Genomic DNA, 14,862 nt, shown 5'->3' with positions numbered 1-14,862 from the left:
GCTCATGGGGGTCTGCACATCCCAGGTCTCAGCCTTTCCATCCTTAATTACCTGTTTTATTAATAGCTCAGGGGTGAAGGGACCTGCTGTCAGGAGGGGGATGTCACTGGGCGGGGGTGGCTGTGCCTTACCTTGTGCCCCACATCTGACCACCCAAAGAGAACCGGGGACACGTCCAAGCCATCGAAGCGCCTGTTTGGGGGCAGCGCCGCCCCAGCCAGGGCCACCAGCGTCGGGAAGATGTCCAGAGTGCTGCGGAAAGAGGTGGGTTTCATCAAAGCAAGGAGCAGAGCACCCCAGAGGGTCCCCCCAACCACACTTGCACCCCACAGCCCCTTGCCTGGTGAACACTCAGTGCCTGGGGTGGGCTAAACACTTCCCAGCATCCATCCCAAGAGCTGAGTCTGCAGAAAATGTTAAAACCGGCTTCAAGTAGTGTCTAAACCCCGGCAAGCCCTGGCTTGGCACAGCTCCCACCCTGGTGCCGGCCACTCGCCAGGCACTGGGGGTTCAGCCAGGACCTGCTGCCCCCGCAAACCCCACGCCTGGGGGGCAGGGAGCCCCCCCAGCCTCCCGTCCCACCCCAGGGACACACGGAGCGGGCAGCAGGTCAGGTCACCCTCCGGAGAAAGTGCTGGCACAGGGACTTTTGAAGCCAATGACAGCAGATCCCGCCACCCCAGGAAAATGTGGTCTCGCTTTTGCACGGCACAGCACGAGCCGGCGCAGCCAGAGTGGAAAATGAGAGCGGTGCATCCCACCAAAACCCCTGTCAGCATTTCCACCCAAAACCTCGTGGGGTTTTCAGGGGCCCCAGCCACAAAAGAGCACCTGGGGCTCATCCTTGGTCACTTCCCAGTGTGGAGGAGGCAGGGAAGGAGCGGGTGACTCTGTGTCCCTCGGGCTCCGTGGGGATGCAGGGGGACAGTCGCTGCTTTCCTGCCTCTGCCTGTGGCCTCAGGGCCAGAGCTCGGCTGGGGTCAGTCGCCCCTTGCTGGCGTGTCCCCACAGCACGGGGGGCTGAGGATGGAGCAGAGTCATTGCTGAGGTGGGACAGGGACCACCCAGCTCTGCCACCAGCCCCTTGCACAGCCTGGGCATGAGATTCCCCCTCCATGTGTCACATTGCCCGACAGGGACAGTGCTCGACTGTAATGGGACAGGGGACAGCCCCATGTCTGGTCCCCACCCTCCAGGTCCCGCTCCTGCAAGGGACAAGTGTCCGTCCCCTTCGCCACCGCCGAGCGCATCCCTCCCTCTCACAGATGTGGTCGTGGGGTGATCCCACACCTGCCCTGGGGGTGTCCCATGTCCCCAGGGGACAGCGGGATGTCAGCGTGGCCAAGTGACACACCACAGCGCTGGGGACAAGGCCACAGCATGGGAAGTGACGAGCCAGCAGAGTCATCCATGCTGAGTGACCGATGGGGACTCAGCCGCATCCCATCAGCTGCAAAATCCTTGTGCCGGCAGCTCAGGGGCTCAAAACGTCAGGAGCTCAGTTGGGACAAGGAAAATGCGGAGGGAGGTGACAAATCTGGGTGCCCCAACCGGAGGATACCAGGGTCCTGCCACCGCGGTTCTCCTGCCCGGTGCGTGATGGCAGCTGCATGAACGGAGAGAGAAAAGAGCCCAGGGCTTCAGGGCCCCCGGTTCTCCCCTTGAACGAGTTTTAATTTAGCTGCTAAGAGACGGCAAGAACAAATAAGAACAAACACTGCTGCGAGCGGCCCCGGCCGGCACGCTCACCGAGACGGCCCCCGCGGCCAGGCCAGCCGGGAGGCGCCGAAAAGATTCTGGCTCCTCGCTGCGCCCGAGGCAGGGCACATCCCCGCAGGCACCTCGCTGGGGTCAGCCCAGGTCCCTCCGACACGGCAGATGCCAGTCAGCACACTCTTGCTCCCATGGGTGCTCAGCACCCTCAGGATCCAGCCCCCTGCACGGTGTGTGCGGATGCTCGCACGGATGCACCGAGCGGCCCCGACACAGGGGAGGGGACCACTGGAAACAGTCACTGAGGTGGGAGGACGACACGATTGAGGGCAGGGGTGGTAGAAGGTCCCCCTGCCTGCAGGCAGATGTAACCCATGGAAAAAGGCATGAAAAAATTGGATTTTGGTCAAAGTTGGCTGGTCCCACCAGCAGGCACATCCTGGAAGCCAAGCTGGGGCAGCTGTGCTTGCAGGGACAGGGGAAGCCACGCTGCCACCCCCTGCCCTGCACAAGAGAAATTTAATAAATTACTAAATAAATCTAATAAATAAAGTCACTCCAGCGTCCTGCTGTCACCCCGAGCAGCAAAGGGCTGGGCAGCGCCTGGGGACAGGCAGGTCCCTGCCTGCTGGCGCTGAGCATCCTGCTGCCCTGCCCGTCAATGACGGGGTGCAGGGGGGTGCAGGGGGGTGCAGGCAGCTGAACCAGCTCTCCCCACACCCGCCGCTTGCCCAACCTGCCCAGCCCCACGCCGCCGGCACAACCAGGGTGGTGCAATTTGTTTCTTCTTCACCACCCCACTGACCTATTTCTTCTGTGCCCTACTTTGGGTTGGGGCAAGGGAGGGCAGGAGCACGGCGGGTGGCTCCAACAATTAAATATAATTAAGAAAAGCCAACCAAGCAGTTTTCTGCAGAAACCAGCGTGCAGGTGCGGATCCACGGTGATGCATCAGCATTTCTTTCTGGGCACGCTCACCCCTCTGCTCCCTGTGCTCGGGAGGATGGGGAGGGAGAGGCGAGGAGCAGTCCTGGGCAGGCTCTTCTCTCCAGCAAAGGCTGTCGGCATTTTCATAACCCCGGAGGCAGAAGGAGGCTGATACATGGGTTAGTGCCTGTGTTCGCCAGCCCCTGTCCTCCCCGGGGGTCCCACCAGGCAGAGCTTTCCCAGCCACATCTGCACAAAGATTTCATTCCCTCCTCAGCTTCTTGGTCTTCTCCATCAGCTGGGGGGTCAAGTTCTCAACAGCCTGAATTCATGAGGGCAGCAAGCACGCAAAACAGGACATTCTTGTCCTTCAAGAGATGTCCCCAAGGGTGACTCTAGGTGTAACAAATAGCTGCAGGTCCCACAGCACTGTGAGCAGTGAGCAGCCCATGCCCTCCGTGTCTCACTGCATCCCCTTGCATCCCGCTGCATCCCTCTGCATCCCCTTGCATCCACTGCATCCCTCAGCATCCCACTGCATCTTTCTGCATCCCGTGGCATCCCTCCACATCCCTCTGCATCCCGCTGCCTCCCTCCACATCCCCTGTCCAAAAGCTCAGACCCCAGCTGGGGACACAGAGGTGACACCTTTATGAGCATGAGCCAACACACATGTCCCCCATGCTGGCTCTGCGCTGCCTCCCAAACTGAGGGTTGCCTCTTCTTGACGCCAGACCATCACCCTGCCCCGTGGCCGCGCTGGGCTGTACTGGGAAGGACACCAGGTCTCTGGAACTCCTCAGGAGCTGCAAAGCCACTTTCCGAGCCCCCGGCATGCAACACAACCTGTGCCACCAGCTTTTGACACTTCCAGCTGTCCAACCTGCTGGACCAGAGCTGGGAAATGCAGGAGATAAGGTCTGCGAGGAGATAAAGGGAATGCTGGGGCTGCCCGCACCCCATCCCCTCCTGCCAGTGCTCCAGCTCACACCTGGAACCTTCCCCTACCTGCAAAAATCCAGCTCCAGAGCTGCCCTCGGGCCATGCAAGGAGTACATGGCTCTAGCTTATCTCAGGGACCTCAGAGACACCCAGCACCTCCCAGGGCCACTGGTTGGGACCTGCTTCCAGCAGCTGGGACACCTTCCCAACCCAGCAGCCCCCCAGCCGCAGCACCCTGACCTCCACCAGCATGTCCTTCAAGGGACAAAAGGGGACAGGGCATCCCAGTGCTCTGCCCCCAGCACAGGCTGTGCCCCCAGCGCGGGGTTTGCTGCAAAGAGGGGTGCAAATGCTGCAAGGCACAGCTGCAAGGGCTGCATGCAGAGCTGCAATTGCTGCAATGGGGAGATACAATTGCTCCATGGAGAGCTGCAATTGCTGCATGGAAATGTGCAATTGCTGCATGCAGATGTGCAAGTGTTGCATGGAGAGGTGCAATGGCTGCATGCAGAGCTGCAACGGCTGCATGCACAGGTGCAATATGACTGCAATAAGGACCCCTCCACGCCACCCCCGCAGTGCAGGCAGGCGATGTACAGGAGGCAGCAGCCCTTCCCCTCCGCTCTTGCCGGAAAGGGCAGAAGCCGCTCGCTGCCTCCCAGCCCGGCCGCATCCTGCACCGATTGCAAGCGCCATCTCTCCGTCCAGCCTTTCCCACAACCGCACCCTCCTCCACATAAAGCCATTCACAAACCACAAAGCCTAAGCCTGCTTCTTGGTGGAGAGAGAGAACATCGTCATCTTTTAATTATCGGGAGGCACTTCGGCCGCCGCGGCCAGGAGGCACACGGAGCCCAGCGCCTGCCAATGCCAACCCGCCAGCCTCACAAAAAGCCCTTTCAACTCCTCTTTGCCGAAGCGCTGAGTCTTACGGGCTTGGGAAAGGACAAAAGTGCAGAGCCTGGCACATGGCAGGCACTAAGCAGCACAGGATGCCAAAATCCAGATTGTCACCTGATGCGGGGACGGTGGGTCCTTCCAAAAGGGGGTAAAGGGGCTGCCCTGCTCCCCGAATCGATGCGGCCGGGCTCCTACCTGAGCAGAGCGTGGCTCGTGCGCTTGGCAGGGATGCGGCCAGGCCAATACGCCAGCGCCGGCACCCGGTGTCCCCCTTCCCAGGTCGTTTGCTTTGCTGAGCTCCCACCTGAAAGAGAAAAGGGCAGCGCTCAGCATCCTGCTGCTGTCCCAGAGCTTCGCATCGACGCGAAAAACTCCTGACTCAGGAGTTTCCCTGGGAAAGGAGCAACTCAGGAGTCAATGACCCCAAAGGACGGTGATTTCACTGGAGATGGAGCTGGGTCAGGGATGGATAAAAGTTTCAGGAGTTTTTAAAAGAGACAGGGAAAGGGGGGAAAGTAAGGGGGACTCAGTTTGGCACTGCTTTGTGTTTCTCCTCTGCTCCAGTGAGTGATGAGAAACACGGCCGGCTGCCGGAGCTGCCACATTTCCACCCAATTTTGATGTCTGGCAAGAATATGGAGCAGGTGGGTAATGTAGGAATTTCTTCCAGGGGTTGCGAATGTCCCTGTGTAGGCGGCTGCAGCCCTCTGCACGGTAAAACAACGACAGCCCCCCGCCTGCTGGAAACCTGCTTTGTTAAAAACACCATCCTGCTGATAACCCTCCTGCTGGTTAATTAACCTGTTCAGTTGTTTCCCTGACATCACCGAAAACACCCCTGCTCTGCCCTTGGGTTTGAGATGTAGGGTGCAGGGATGCCGCCCTGTCCCTTCCTCCTCTTGGGATGCTGAGCAACAAAATGGGGATGCTGAGTAACAAAATGGGTGGAAGGGCATTAGAGAGCTTCTGCTTTGGCTGTAGCCCAAAGGGCCCCAGGCAGCTGGGGGAGGAAAGGGCTGGGAATGGGGCAAAGAGAAAATCCAACCCGATTCACCGAACAAACTTCCCAGGCGCAGCCTTTGTCCGCCGCCTTTCAGCGTGTGCATGGCAACGGCGCTCGCCCCGAGCCATTTCCTCCGGGCAGAGCCAAGAGAGGATCGAGTCCCCGCTGTGGCACAGCCACCCCGCACTCTGCCGCGTCCCCGTGCCGGTCCCCAGCCCAGCCTGGCCTCTCCAGGAGTCACTGCCCGATGCCGCGGGCATCTGAGCTGATCCTGCGCTCCCAGGCGATGCTGCCGGACCCGCATCACTGGAGCGGAGAAGGTCACATATGGTACAGATGTCGGTGACGGTGTCGTGAGAAATAGTCCAGGAAAAAGGTTTCTGGCCCCGCTGCCCGTCCTGGCAGCACGGGCCAGGCGTGGCTCCAATCTCTCCCACTCCATGCCCAAACTTTTGGTGTTTTCCCCGCAAGCAGTATCTCTTTGGGGACGAAGCGGTGCGACACAGCTGGCACCGGGGGCTCTTGTGGCTGTTGGAAACGTAACAGTGCTTCCAGCACGCGTCACGTACAGCTTAAGCAAGGTGCCTCCCATGCCTGCAGACACCCCAGGAAATTACAGCAATTATAGCAATTAATATCAATCCCCATCTCTGCACGTACATTAAATAACTCATCCTCCCATAAGGGTACTGCATTTCAGACACAGGATGGATATTTCCTTCCAGCCACCCGAGTACCTCTGGCTGAGCAGGACGTGAACTCTTTGGGCAGTAAAAGGGCTGAAACACCCCAAACCCAACCAGGGATGTTTCTCTGGAGCAGGGATGGTGCCATGGCGCTTTCCAGGGAAGCTGAACTGAGCATCCCCATGCTGGGATGAATCCCTGGTCCTTCTCCCACCATGCACAGCAGGTCCCCAGCACAGGGATCTCCCAAACCTGCCTCCAAACACACCGAGCATCACATCCACAAAACCTGCACATCCACCCCGGCCCCCCCATTGCTGGGCTCTTGGCACAAGGTGGGGAACAGGTTTTTGGGGTGGGCTGGGGCTGCGGGAAGGTCCCCAAGCAGAGAAGGGGGGGCAGCACGCATGGATATGCTGCTTTCTCCCAGTGAGGACTGACTCCAGTGACCACCCAAAATTAATGGAAAACATCCCTGGAATTTGGGTTGGACCCTAGAAGGAAACGCCAATGTATGTGGAACGTATAGAGCCTGAGCAACCTGTACCCGCCTGCTCCTCAAAGGGCCTTTCCCTCGTGGGGGATGATACCCCCGGGATGGGATGGATGGGATAGGGTGGGATGGATGGGATGGGATGGGATGGGATGGGATGGGATGGGATGGGATGGGATGGGATGGGATGGGATGGGATGGGATGGGGTGGGATGGGATGGGACAGGATGGCTGAGTATCCCACCCACCCAGCACCCACACCAGCGGGTATCAGCTGCACCAGACCAGCCAGCAGCGGACAGTAACACTGGGCTGGCTTTCAAAACATCCATGCAACAACCAGATGAGATATTTCAGAAGTCATCCTCGGCACCCAGTATTTACAGCCAGCTCCTCCAGCCCTGCCAGCCCTCCCCAGCATCCCGGGGCTCAGGGTGTTTTTACAGGGCAGCGAGAGGCTGGAAAGGGGCCGTGTTTTCTTTCACTTTGTTCCCAAACACTGCACTGCCTGTACCAGCTGCTCTGGCTTGTGACCCTCGGTTGCTCAAGAGCAACCCAGGTCGTCAGCAGGGTTTGTTTACTAAAATTAAAAAAAAAAATAATTAAAGTTCTGATTTGAGCCCAAGGAAGGGCTCTGGGAACGGGAAAGCCAGCCAGCAAGCCAGCCAGCCCGGCAGCGTTTGCCCAGGGCAGCGGCCGCATCGCCCGGGTGTCAGGAAGCGGAGGAGGAAAGAGGAGCTGGCGGCCGCGGCCCCCCCGTCACCACTCCCCCCACTGACCCCGGGCAAAGGGGGGAGCCGAGCCCGGCGCGCGTTTACACTGCGTAATACAAGCAGAAGTGGGAAACGCCTGACTCATGCGTGCTTCTGGCCGCCCCGGCTGCAATAAACCCACCGAGCAGATGGCTTGGCCGGAAAAGGAGGAAAAGCAGGGAAAAAAATAAATAATCAAACAGGGGAGAGAAAGAAAGAGAAGAAGAAGAAGAGGAAGAAGAAGAGGAAGAAGAAGAAAAAGAAGAAACAGAAACAAGAAAAAGAAAAAGAAAAAGAAAAAGAAAAAGAAAAAGAAAAAGAAAAAGAAAAAGAAAAAGAAAAAGAAAAAGAAAAAGAAAAAGAGAAAAAGAGGAGAAAAGAGAAGAGAAAGAAGAGAAAAGCAAAAAAAAGAAAATAGCCCTGAGCTCTGGGGTAACAGGGACTGGGGCTCCAGCCCTGACCCCAGCAGTGATTTTAGGGGAAAACCTGACTGAAAAAATATCCTGGGGTGTCTTCAAGGCAGCTCAGCCCCGAGCAGCAGCCAGCAGAAAGGCCGAGGGTGAGATGCTCCCCATGTCCCCCTTGCTGGGCAATGAAGGGCTTTGGGAAGCAGCGACCTCCCCAGGGACAGGAGACCCCCCCACCCTGCCAGGTCACCTCTCTGCCTCTGCCAGGCCCCCACGAACGGCCCCACGCGTCCTGCCAGCTCACACTTCTGTGCCCAAGGACCATTGTCACCTGCAAGGGAAAAGAAATATCCCCATGAGCAACACCGAGGCCAGAGGGCACCTCCACAATGGGGGGATGCGTGAGGACAGGTGACTCCTCCGCCCCTCCCTCCCATCCCCGTGACACTTTCCCGCATTAGGGAGAGCAGCGGGTTTATTTATTTTTATTTCTAGAAGTTTATTTTGAAGGGTTGGGGCTGCCCAAGTCCCGGGTGAGGGGCTGGAGCAGAGCTGGGGCACGGGGGGGGGCACACGGCTGCCACCAGCTTAATGAGCAGCCGAGCAGTTCCTGTCCTCATTAGGGAGGCTGCTCAGCCAGAGCGGATTTGGGCTTCTTAATGACTGAGGATTTGCGGTTTAATTAGGCACAGCCCTGCCGGTTCAGCCCCGCGGCCAAACGGGGTGGTGGGGGGAGCAGCTGGCTGAGCGCCCCCAGCACCCCAGGACCCCCATGTCCCCAGGAGACGCCCATGTCCCCACGATGTGACAGCCCTGGGCAGCTCGGCCACAGCTGCTCTTCCCTCCCCATCCCCAGAACAGCCAAGAGCACCAAGGGCAGGGGACAAACAGGGGTCCTGTCCCCCCCACCACCCACACCCCGGCTGTGACCCCCAGTGTCACCCCCAGCCACCGCAGCCGCTTTTGCTGCTGTACCTGCGAACCACAGGAGCGTGTGGCCCTTTCCGTGGCTGTCAGCCACCCGCTTTATCTGTCCCACCAGCGCATCCATCTCGCTCAGGGAGGCTCCATAGATGCCCCTGCCCGAGTTGGGGGGCGGCGGGGATGACACCCCCAGTGGGACGTGCATATGGGCCAGCGCTAGGTAGAGGAAGAAGGGGCGTCCACTGCACAGGGAAGAGGGAGAGCATGGTCAGATGGGTCAGGGGAGGTGGCAGCAGGTCACCAGGGTGCCTGGGGACACAAAGCGGTGGCCCTGGGAGCCCTGTGGCCACCCCTGCCTCTGCCACAGCTCCCAGGGGAAAAAACACCCTGTGTGCATCGGCCAAACCCTCCGGGTACCCGCTCCCCTGGCAGGGGGGATGCTTGGCCCAGCATGAGCCACTATTGTCGACTGGCCACCCATTTGGAATGGGCTTGTCCCTTCCTCCATCCCCCGGTGTCCCCCAGGCAGTGCCAAGCCCAACACCCCGCTCAGTGCACCCCTGGCACCCACCCGCCTCCATCCCCTCTTTCACAGGCCCCATCTTGGCCCTTCCTCCCCCTTCCCAGCAAATGCTCAGCCCCCGCCGGTGATTTTGGCAGAGGACGAGCAGCAGAAGATGCTCACACTGACCACGAGCAGCCCCGGACAGGGACCGCGGCACGTTCGCTCATCGCGCGCTGCCCCACTGCCTGTTTGCTTTTAAATCACTGGAGGATACGTCCTGTTTTCTTGTTTACAGCTAAATTTATCTCCTCCAACGAGTCCTGCTCTTCCTCAGGGACCTCGGAGGGGAAGGGTGGGATGGCGAGCGGCGGGGAGGGGCCGGATCCCAGGGATGTGCCCCAGCCCGGCTCCGGCCGCCCCATCACTTTTAGGGCCCCACCGACGTGCGTTTCAGCATTTCCTTCCTTTACCCGTCACCCACCTGGGGATGGAAAATGAGTAAATCCCACCCCACCCGGAGCTACCGCATCCTTCCCTGGCGGTGCTGGAGCCCTGCGAGGGGCTGCGTCCCCCCGGCACCCATCCCTGTGAAATGCTGGCGGTCAGGGGGTGCTGATGTGCCCCTTGCAAATCCCCACAGCAAAACCTACAAGGCATCTTTCCCTTGGGATGCCAGAGATCCCGGAGCAGGTAAAGCTGATTTCCCCGGTTCACATCCAACATGGGAGCACCAGGTGAACTCCAGCATCATGACCACAGTGTTCTCATTTGCTTTTCGCATCAACATTTCAGAATTCTCCCCAAAATTGAGCAAACGTGTAATCAATAACTTGAGACAGATGTCCCTGACTTTCGCTCCCATGTTCATTGTGCTCCAAGTGTCTCAAGCGAAGCCAAGTCTCCCTGTCACGAATTGCTCAACCTTGACACGACTGGTTAAAAAAACACCCAGATGATAAATCCGGTGTTCTTTTGTTGCCCTGTAATGAATGAGTCAGGCAGAGGAAAACTGGAATAAGCCATCAAAGAGGCGAGAAAATGCAGACACCTGCTTAATCCTGTTCTCCGCGAACGCAGATAACCCCCAAATACTACTGGGAGAGTAAAGGCTTTTCCTATTAACCCAGAGCTCGCCCGCTTGGTTTCACTGGGAGTTGAGAGGTTTTTCCTATTAACCCACAGCTCAGCCGCTTGGTTTCACAGCCTGACAGCATCCTCAGAGCCCGGGGGGCTGGGGGTTTGCACAGGGGGAGGCATGGTGGCAGCTGGGTGCTCGGGTCCCCCCAGCCCTGTCACAGACACATCACGATTCTTGGTACCCAAAGGGGATAAACTATAGGTATTGTGCATGCAAAACATCACCCAGGATTGTAAGGAGCCATTTCTTCACAGGCTGCTCCCTGCCCAGCCCCTTGTCTGCCACTGTTACACAAACCTGTCCCCATTTACACCCCCAGGACCCCTCATCGCGGCCCTTCCCCGGGTCTGTGTTATCCCGGGATGCAGGCACGGGACGGGCTCCGACACGGCTGCCCGGCAGCGCTTCCCCTCCATGCTGCAGCGAGGTGTTTTGCACAGTCACAGCTCATAATCCGCTGATAATGGGGATTAAAATTACACAACTCGTCAGCAAGGCTGCAGGGTTCATCGTGTTGGAGGAGCCGCTTTGCTGCTCCGGGAAGAGCACGCCCAGGGACCTGTGTCCTCACAGGGCCGGGGAGGGCAGAGCCTGAAGCCCAGGGGTCCCATCCCCAAAATGGATCAACCCCCAGTTTAAATAGCTCCAGGTGCAGGTGGCAGGGGGATGGAGGACAGGACAGGGGGATACAGGACAGGGGGATGGAGGACAGGACAGGACAGGACAGGGGAATGGCAACATCTCCCTCCACCCATCCCTGCCAGGCAGGATCTGGCTGCATGTCACCCCCAGGAAGAGACACAGCCCAGCTCAAAGGCTTCGACCTTCCTTGTAAATGGTGGTTTTTAAAACACATGATGCCTTTAGAGGAGAGGTACCAAAAGGCTTCCACATGAGTGCTGCAGGACACCAGTGACAGCCTTGGTGGCTTCCTCCTCTTCAGTTGGGAAGCCAGACCATGGAGACCCCAGACCTGCTCCCCAAGAACTGCGGAGCATCACCCATCCCCCGCAGCATCACTCCAATGCAATGCAGATGTTTGCAGTGACCCATGAGCTCTCCTGGCGCAGGGGACAGGGGACAGCAGGTGACATCTCACCTTGCCCGCCGGATGAACCGCGCCGCCTCCTCTGCATAGCGCGCTGCCAGGCTGCTGAGGTTGACGGGCTGCTGGACGATGGTGACGTTCTCGAAGAGAGGAAGGGCCACCTCCATGTAACAGTCCTTCCTCAGGATCCTGCTGGGAAGAAGCCAACCGCTTGTCACCGGAGCAGGGACCAGCACGGCAGCAGGCACAGCCCGGCTCTTCTCCTGGCTTAGCAGAGAGGTGCAGCCGAGGAGGCGAGCAGAAAGGGGATAATGTCGATGTCCCTGTGGCACAGGGTGCTTGGGGACCAACCCACCTCTCTGACCTGCTGTGGGGTGAACAAAGGGAAAAAAACGTGTGCACGGAGCATAAGGGGAGGTGACCACAGCAAAGGGCTGAGAATATCAGTGCAAATACCAGCACTTGACCCCACCACGTGCCCCCGTACCTGGCAGGGGTGCCGTGCCGCGGGCAGGGCGGGCAAGGCGGCACGTTGTAGCCGGGGGTGTCCGTGCACCCCATGTCGTGGCTGTAGGGGATCCCAAAGTAGTAGTCGAAGCCTGAAGGACAAGCGAGGGTGTCGGCAGGGACAAGGCAGCCGTAGGATGCTCAGCTCATCCCATCCCCACCAGCGCAGCCCTTACCACGGAAGCTGGGGTGATGGTGGCCGTGGTGTCCCAGGTGCCACTTGCCTGCATGGAAGCCACAGAACATCATGTCAGAGATGAATGCTGCCGCCAGCTGTCACCCACAAGGCGCCCGCAGCACCAGGGGCTTTCATCTAGTGACAAGAAAGACGACTTGTTTGTGCTGGCCGCATTTCCAGAATGCCCTTTTTTTTTTTGCAAAAACTCAGAAAAAAATGCATAGGGTATCTCGTGCCTGAGCAAAGCGACCGTCTCCAGCCTTAAAAGGCTCTTTCATGCATTTGTATTCAGAGGAGGTGACTTTCTAACCCCTCCCAAACAATCAGCTTCATCCTCTGACCTCTGGCACGTGCTCGGTCCCAACAAACATGCTGATCTGAGAGGGAACGGCAAAACGGCACCTTCATCCCCCCTCCCGCCTCTCCCCCCCCCGACGTCCCCTTGGCACGGCGGTGTTACCTATAGCGCCCGTGCTGTACCCAGCCGCCCGCAGGACCTCGGCCAGGGTGGTCTCGTTCAGGGGGAGGCCACCCACCGACGTGACGGCGAAGTTGTGGGTCACCCCATTGCGCACCCCGAGGCGGCCGGTGAGCAGAGAGGCGCGGGACGGCGAGCAAGTGGAGGCGGCTGAGTGGAAATCCACAAACCTGGGAAATAAAAAGACCCTTCGCTCACAAACCCCTGCACAGTCTAACGCTGCCCCGTCCCTCCCTGCTCCCCGGCATCCATCCCCTTCTGCCCAGGGATGAGGGTCTGGAGCAGGGGGTGAAGCTCATGGGGATGGATGGACCTGCACCCTGAGGTACCGAGCTCTGGCCACCCTCCCTGTGCACCCAAAACCACATCAGTGAAATCCTGTCACCTGCTGGTCCCCACGCAAGGGAACCCCTTTTGCTATGGGACACAGCAACCACGGATATCTGGGGAGGGTGAGGAAGGGGGGACAGACATTACCTTGTCCCCTCAGCTGCCAGCTCATCCAAATGCGGGGTCTCCGTCGTCTCTGCCCAGTTGGCCCCCAGGTCCCCCCAGCCCACATCATCTGCCAGGATGACGATGAAGTTGGGCTGCCCGGACACTACCGGGAGTGCCCAGAGCCCCACCAGTGCCACCAGCACCAGCACCACCCCCGGGGATGAGGTGCCCACAGTGCCACTCCTCCCCTCCCACCCCTGCCAGGACATCGGTGGCTTCATCTTCCCCAAAACTCCCTCCTTCGTGTCCCTGCCGATGCCGTTGTGCCCTCAAAGCGATGCAAATGTCCCCTCCGTCTTTCACACCCAGGCACAGCTGATATTCCCGAAATCGGTGCCAGCAAAGGTGTTATTCTTAGAAGTCAAAAAAACACCCTTTGAAGTCCCTGTCACCCTATTTTTAACTTCCCTTCCTTCCTGGTAAATATCTAATTAGCCACCAAACCAAAGTGGTGTTTTTCCCTCCCAAAGCAGGTTCGATCAGCAGCAGCTCCTCTGTCCTCGCCACACTGGGGAGTGTTTGTGTCCAAAAAACAGCTCTGGCCGTGCAGACCCTGCTCCACAGCTCAGCCAAGCACCGGCCAACCTTGGTTCAGGTGGATAAATAAATAACTGTCGTGGCTCTGGCACCGTCTGTCTGTCCATCCTTCACCTTGCACGGCCACAGCATCCCCTGCGCAAGAGAAAAAAGACACAATCAGGACCTGCGGCATCCCTCCCGCGCCCCGACACGGGGCAGGACGGCTCATCCAGACACCCAGACTTTGCCTTTGAACTTGTATATTTTGCTGCCTGGCTCATGACGGCTTAACTGGAACGGACTGGAAACAACGACTGACCCTTTTCCACACCCATCGCTTGGGCTGGGATGGTTTCCCGCAGTGCTGTCATCCCCAGGGAGCTAAAGCTCCTTTTAAAATGTATTTCTGCTCAGGGTGCCCCGCACCTTTGGTGGGTCAGAGCGGGCAGCGCTGCCCCGCGCAGGCAGCAGCCCCATCGGGTACCGGGAGGGAGCCGCTCCCGCAGGCGAGAATGCAAAAATGCAGACAAATCCAGAAAGCAATAAAACCCAGAAATACCTGGGCTTGCAGGATTAAGCACATATGGCTGCTTAGCGCAGGATTTGGCCTCTGGTGGTGAAGAAGTTCAAGGACAAACACCCCAAAGACCAGTTGTGAAGATGGAGCCATGAAACACAACGTCTTGAGCAAAAGGTTGTGGCCAAAGGGAGATGAAGCTGCAGGGATTTGCCAAAACCCCACCGAGCCCTGCACGAGGAGCTTTGGCACTGGCTGTGGGATGACACAGGGACCTGCACCTGCTTGGGGATGGCCAGGGGACCAGTGGGACCAGCACTGTGACAGATATCCCCAACTGGTACGAGCAGCCTTGGGGAGGAACACGCCGTGGACAATGCAACTCCCATAGGAGCCAAGCAGGTCAACATCCACTGTGAGGGTGATGAGAGGAGGGAATACTAGAAAACGAAAGAGGACGAGGCAACAGGAGGAAGCAGGAGAGGGAATATGATGAGCCCCATCTGTAGGCCAAGAGGTTTGTAGCTGGGAAAGCAAATTATTCCCAGGTTTTGCTGTTCACTTCTTAAAAGCTTTGGGCTGTCGCTCAGATCAGCAGCTTCAGGAGTGTTGGCGCAGCACTGCTGTGATCATGGATGTGACTCCATTCATAATTCATAGCCCAGAGCATCAATTTATAAACTCGAAGCTCTCGGTACATTAATTAACAAGGGTGGGATGTGGTGGG

The 14,862-nt window shown here is 58.5% G+C and overlaps 1 protein-coding gene across 7 annotated transcripts in view; it reads right to left on the bottom strand.

Annotated features, from left to right (window-relative positions):
• The window catches only part of ARSG (arylsulfatase G), a 38,418-nt gene that overhangs the window by 5,817 nt on the left and 17,739 nt on the right, over positions 1–14,862 (bottom strand). For 3 of the 7 annotated variants that reach the window (XM_065035006.1, XM_065035004.1, XM_065035005.1), the window contains exons 2-9: positions 13,685–13,771; positions 12,584–12,771; positions 12,122–12,169; positions 11,926–12,037; positions 11,490–11,627; positions 8,799–8,989; positions 8,074–8,154; positions 4,678–4,786 (exon numbers count right to left, since the gene is read on the bottom strand). In XM_065035006.1, the coding sequence (XP_064891078.1) occupies positions 4,678–4,786; positions 8,074–8,154; positions 8,799–8,989; positions 11,490–11,627; positions 11,926–12,037; positions 12,122–12,169; positions 12,584–12,771; positions 13,685–13,743 (926 nt within the window). In that variant the 5' untranslated portion in view covers positions 13,744–13,771. Of the gene's footprint in view, positions 1–131; positions 253–4,677; positions 4,787–8,073; positions 8,155–8,798; positions 8,990–11,489; positions 11,628–11,925; positions 12,038–12,121; positions 12,170–12,583; positions 12,772–13,078; positions 13,772–14,862 lie in introns of all 7 variants that reach the window. The other 4 variants (XM_065035002.1, XM_065035003.1, XM_065035007.1 and 1 more) reach the window with 3 other exon arrangements.

Source organism: Columba livia, chromosome 18 (genome assembly GCF_036013475.1).
Source record: "Columba livia isolate bColLiv1 breed racing homer chromosome 18, bColLiv1.pat.W.v2, whole genome shotgun sequence".
Taxonomy (NCBI): Eukaryota; Metazoa; Chordata; class Aves; order Columbiformes; family Columbidae; genus Columba; species Columba livia.
Note: the sequence above shows the minus strand (reverse complement) of the source record. Positions and strands in the feature narration are given on the sequence as shown.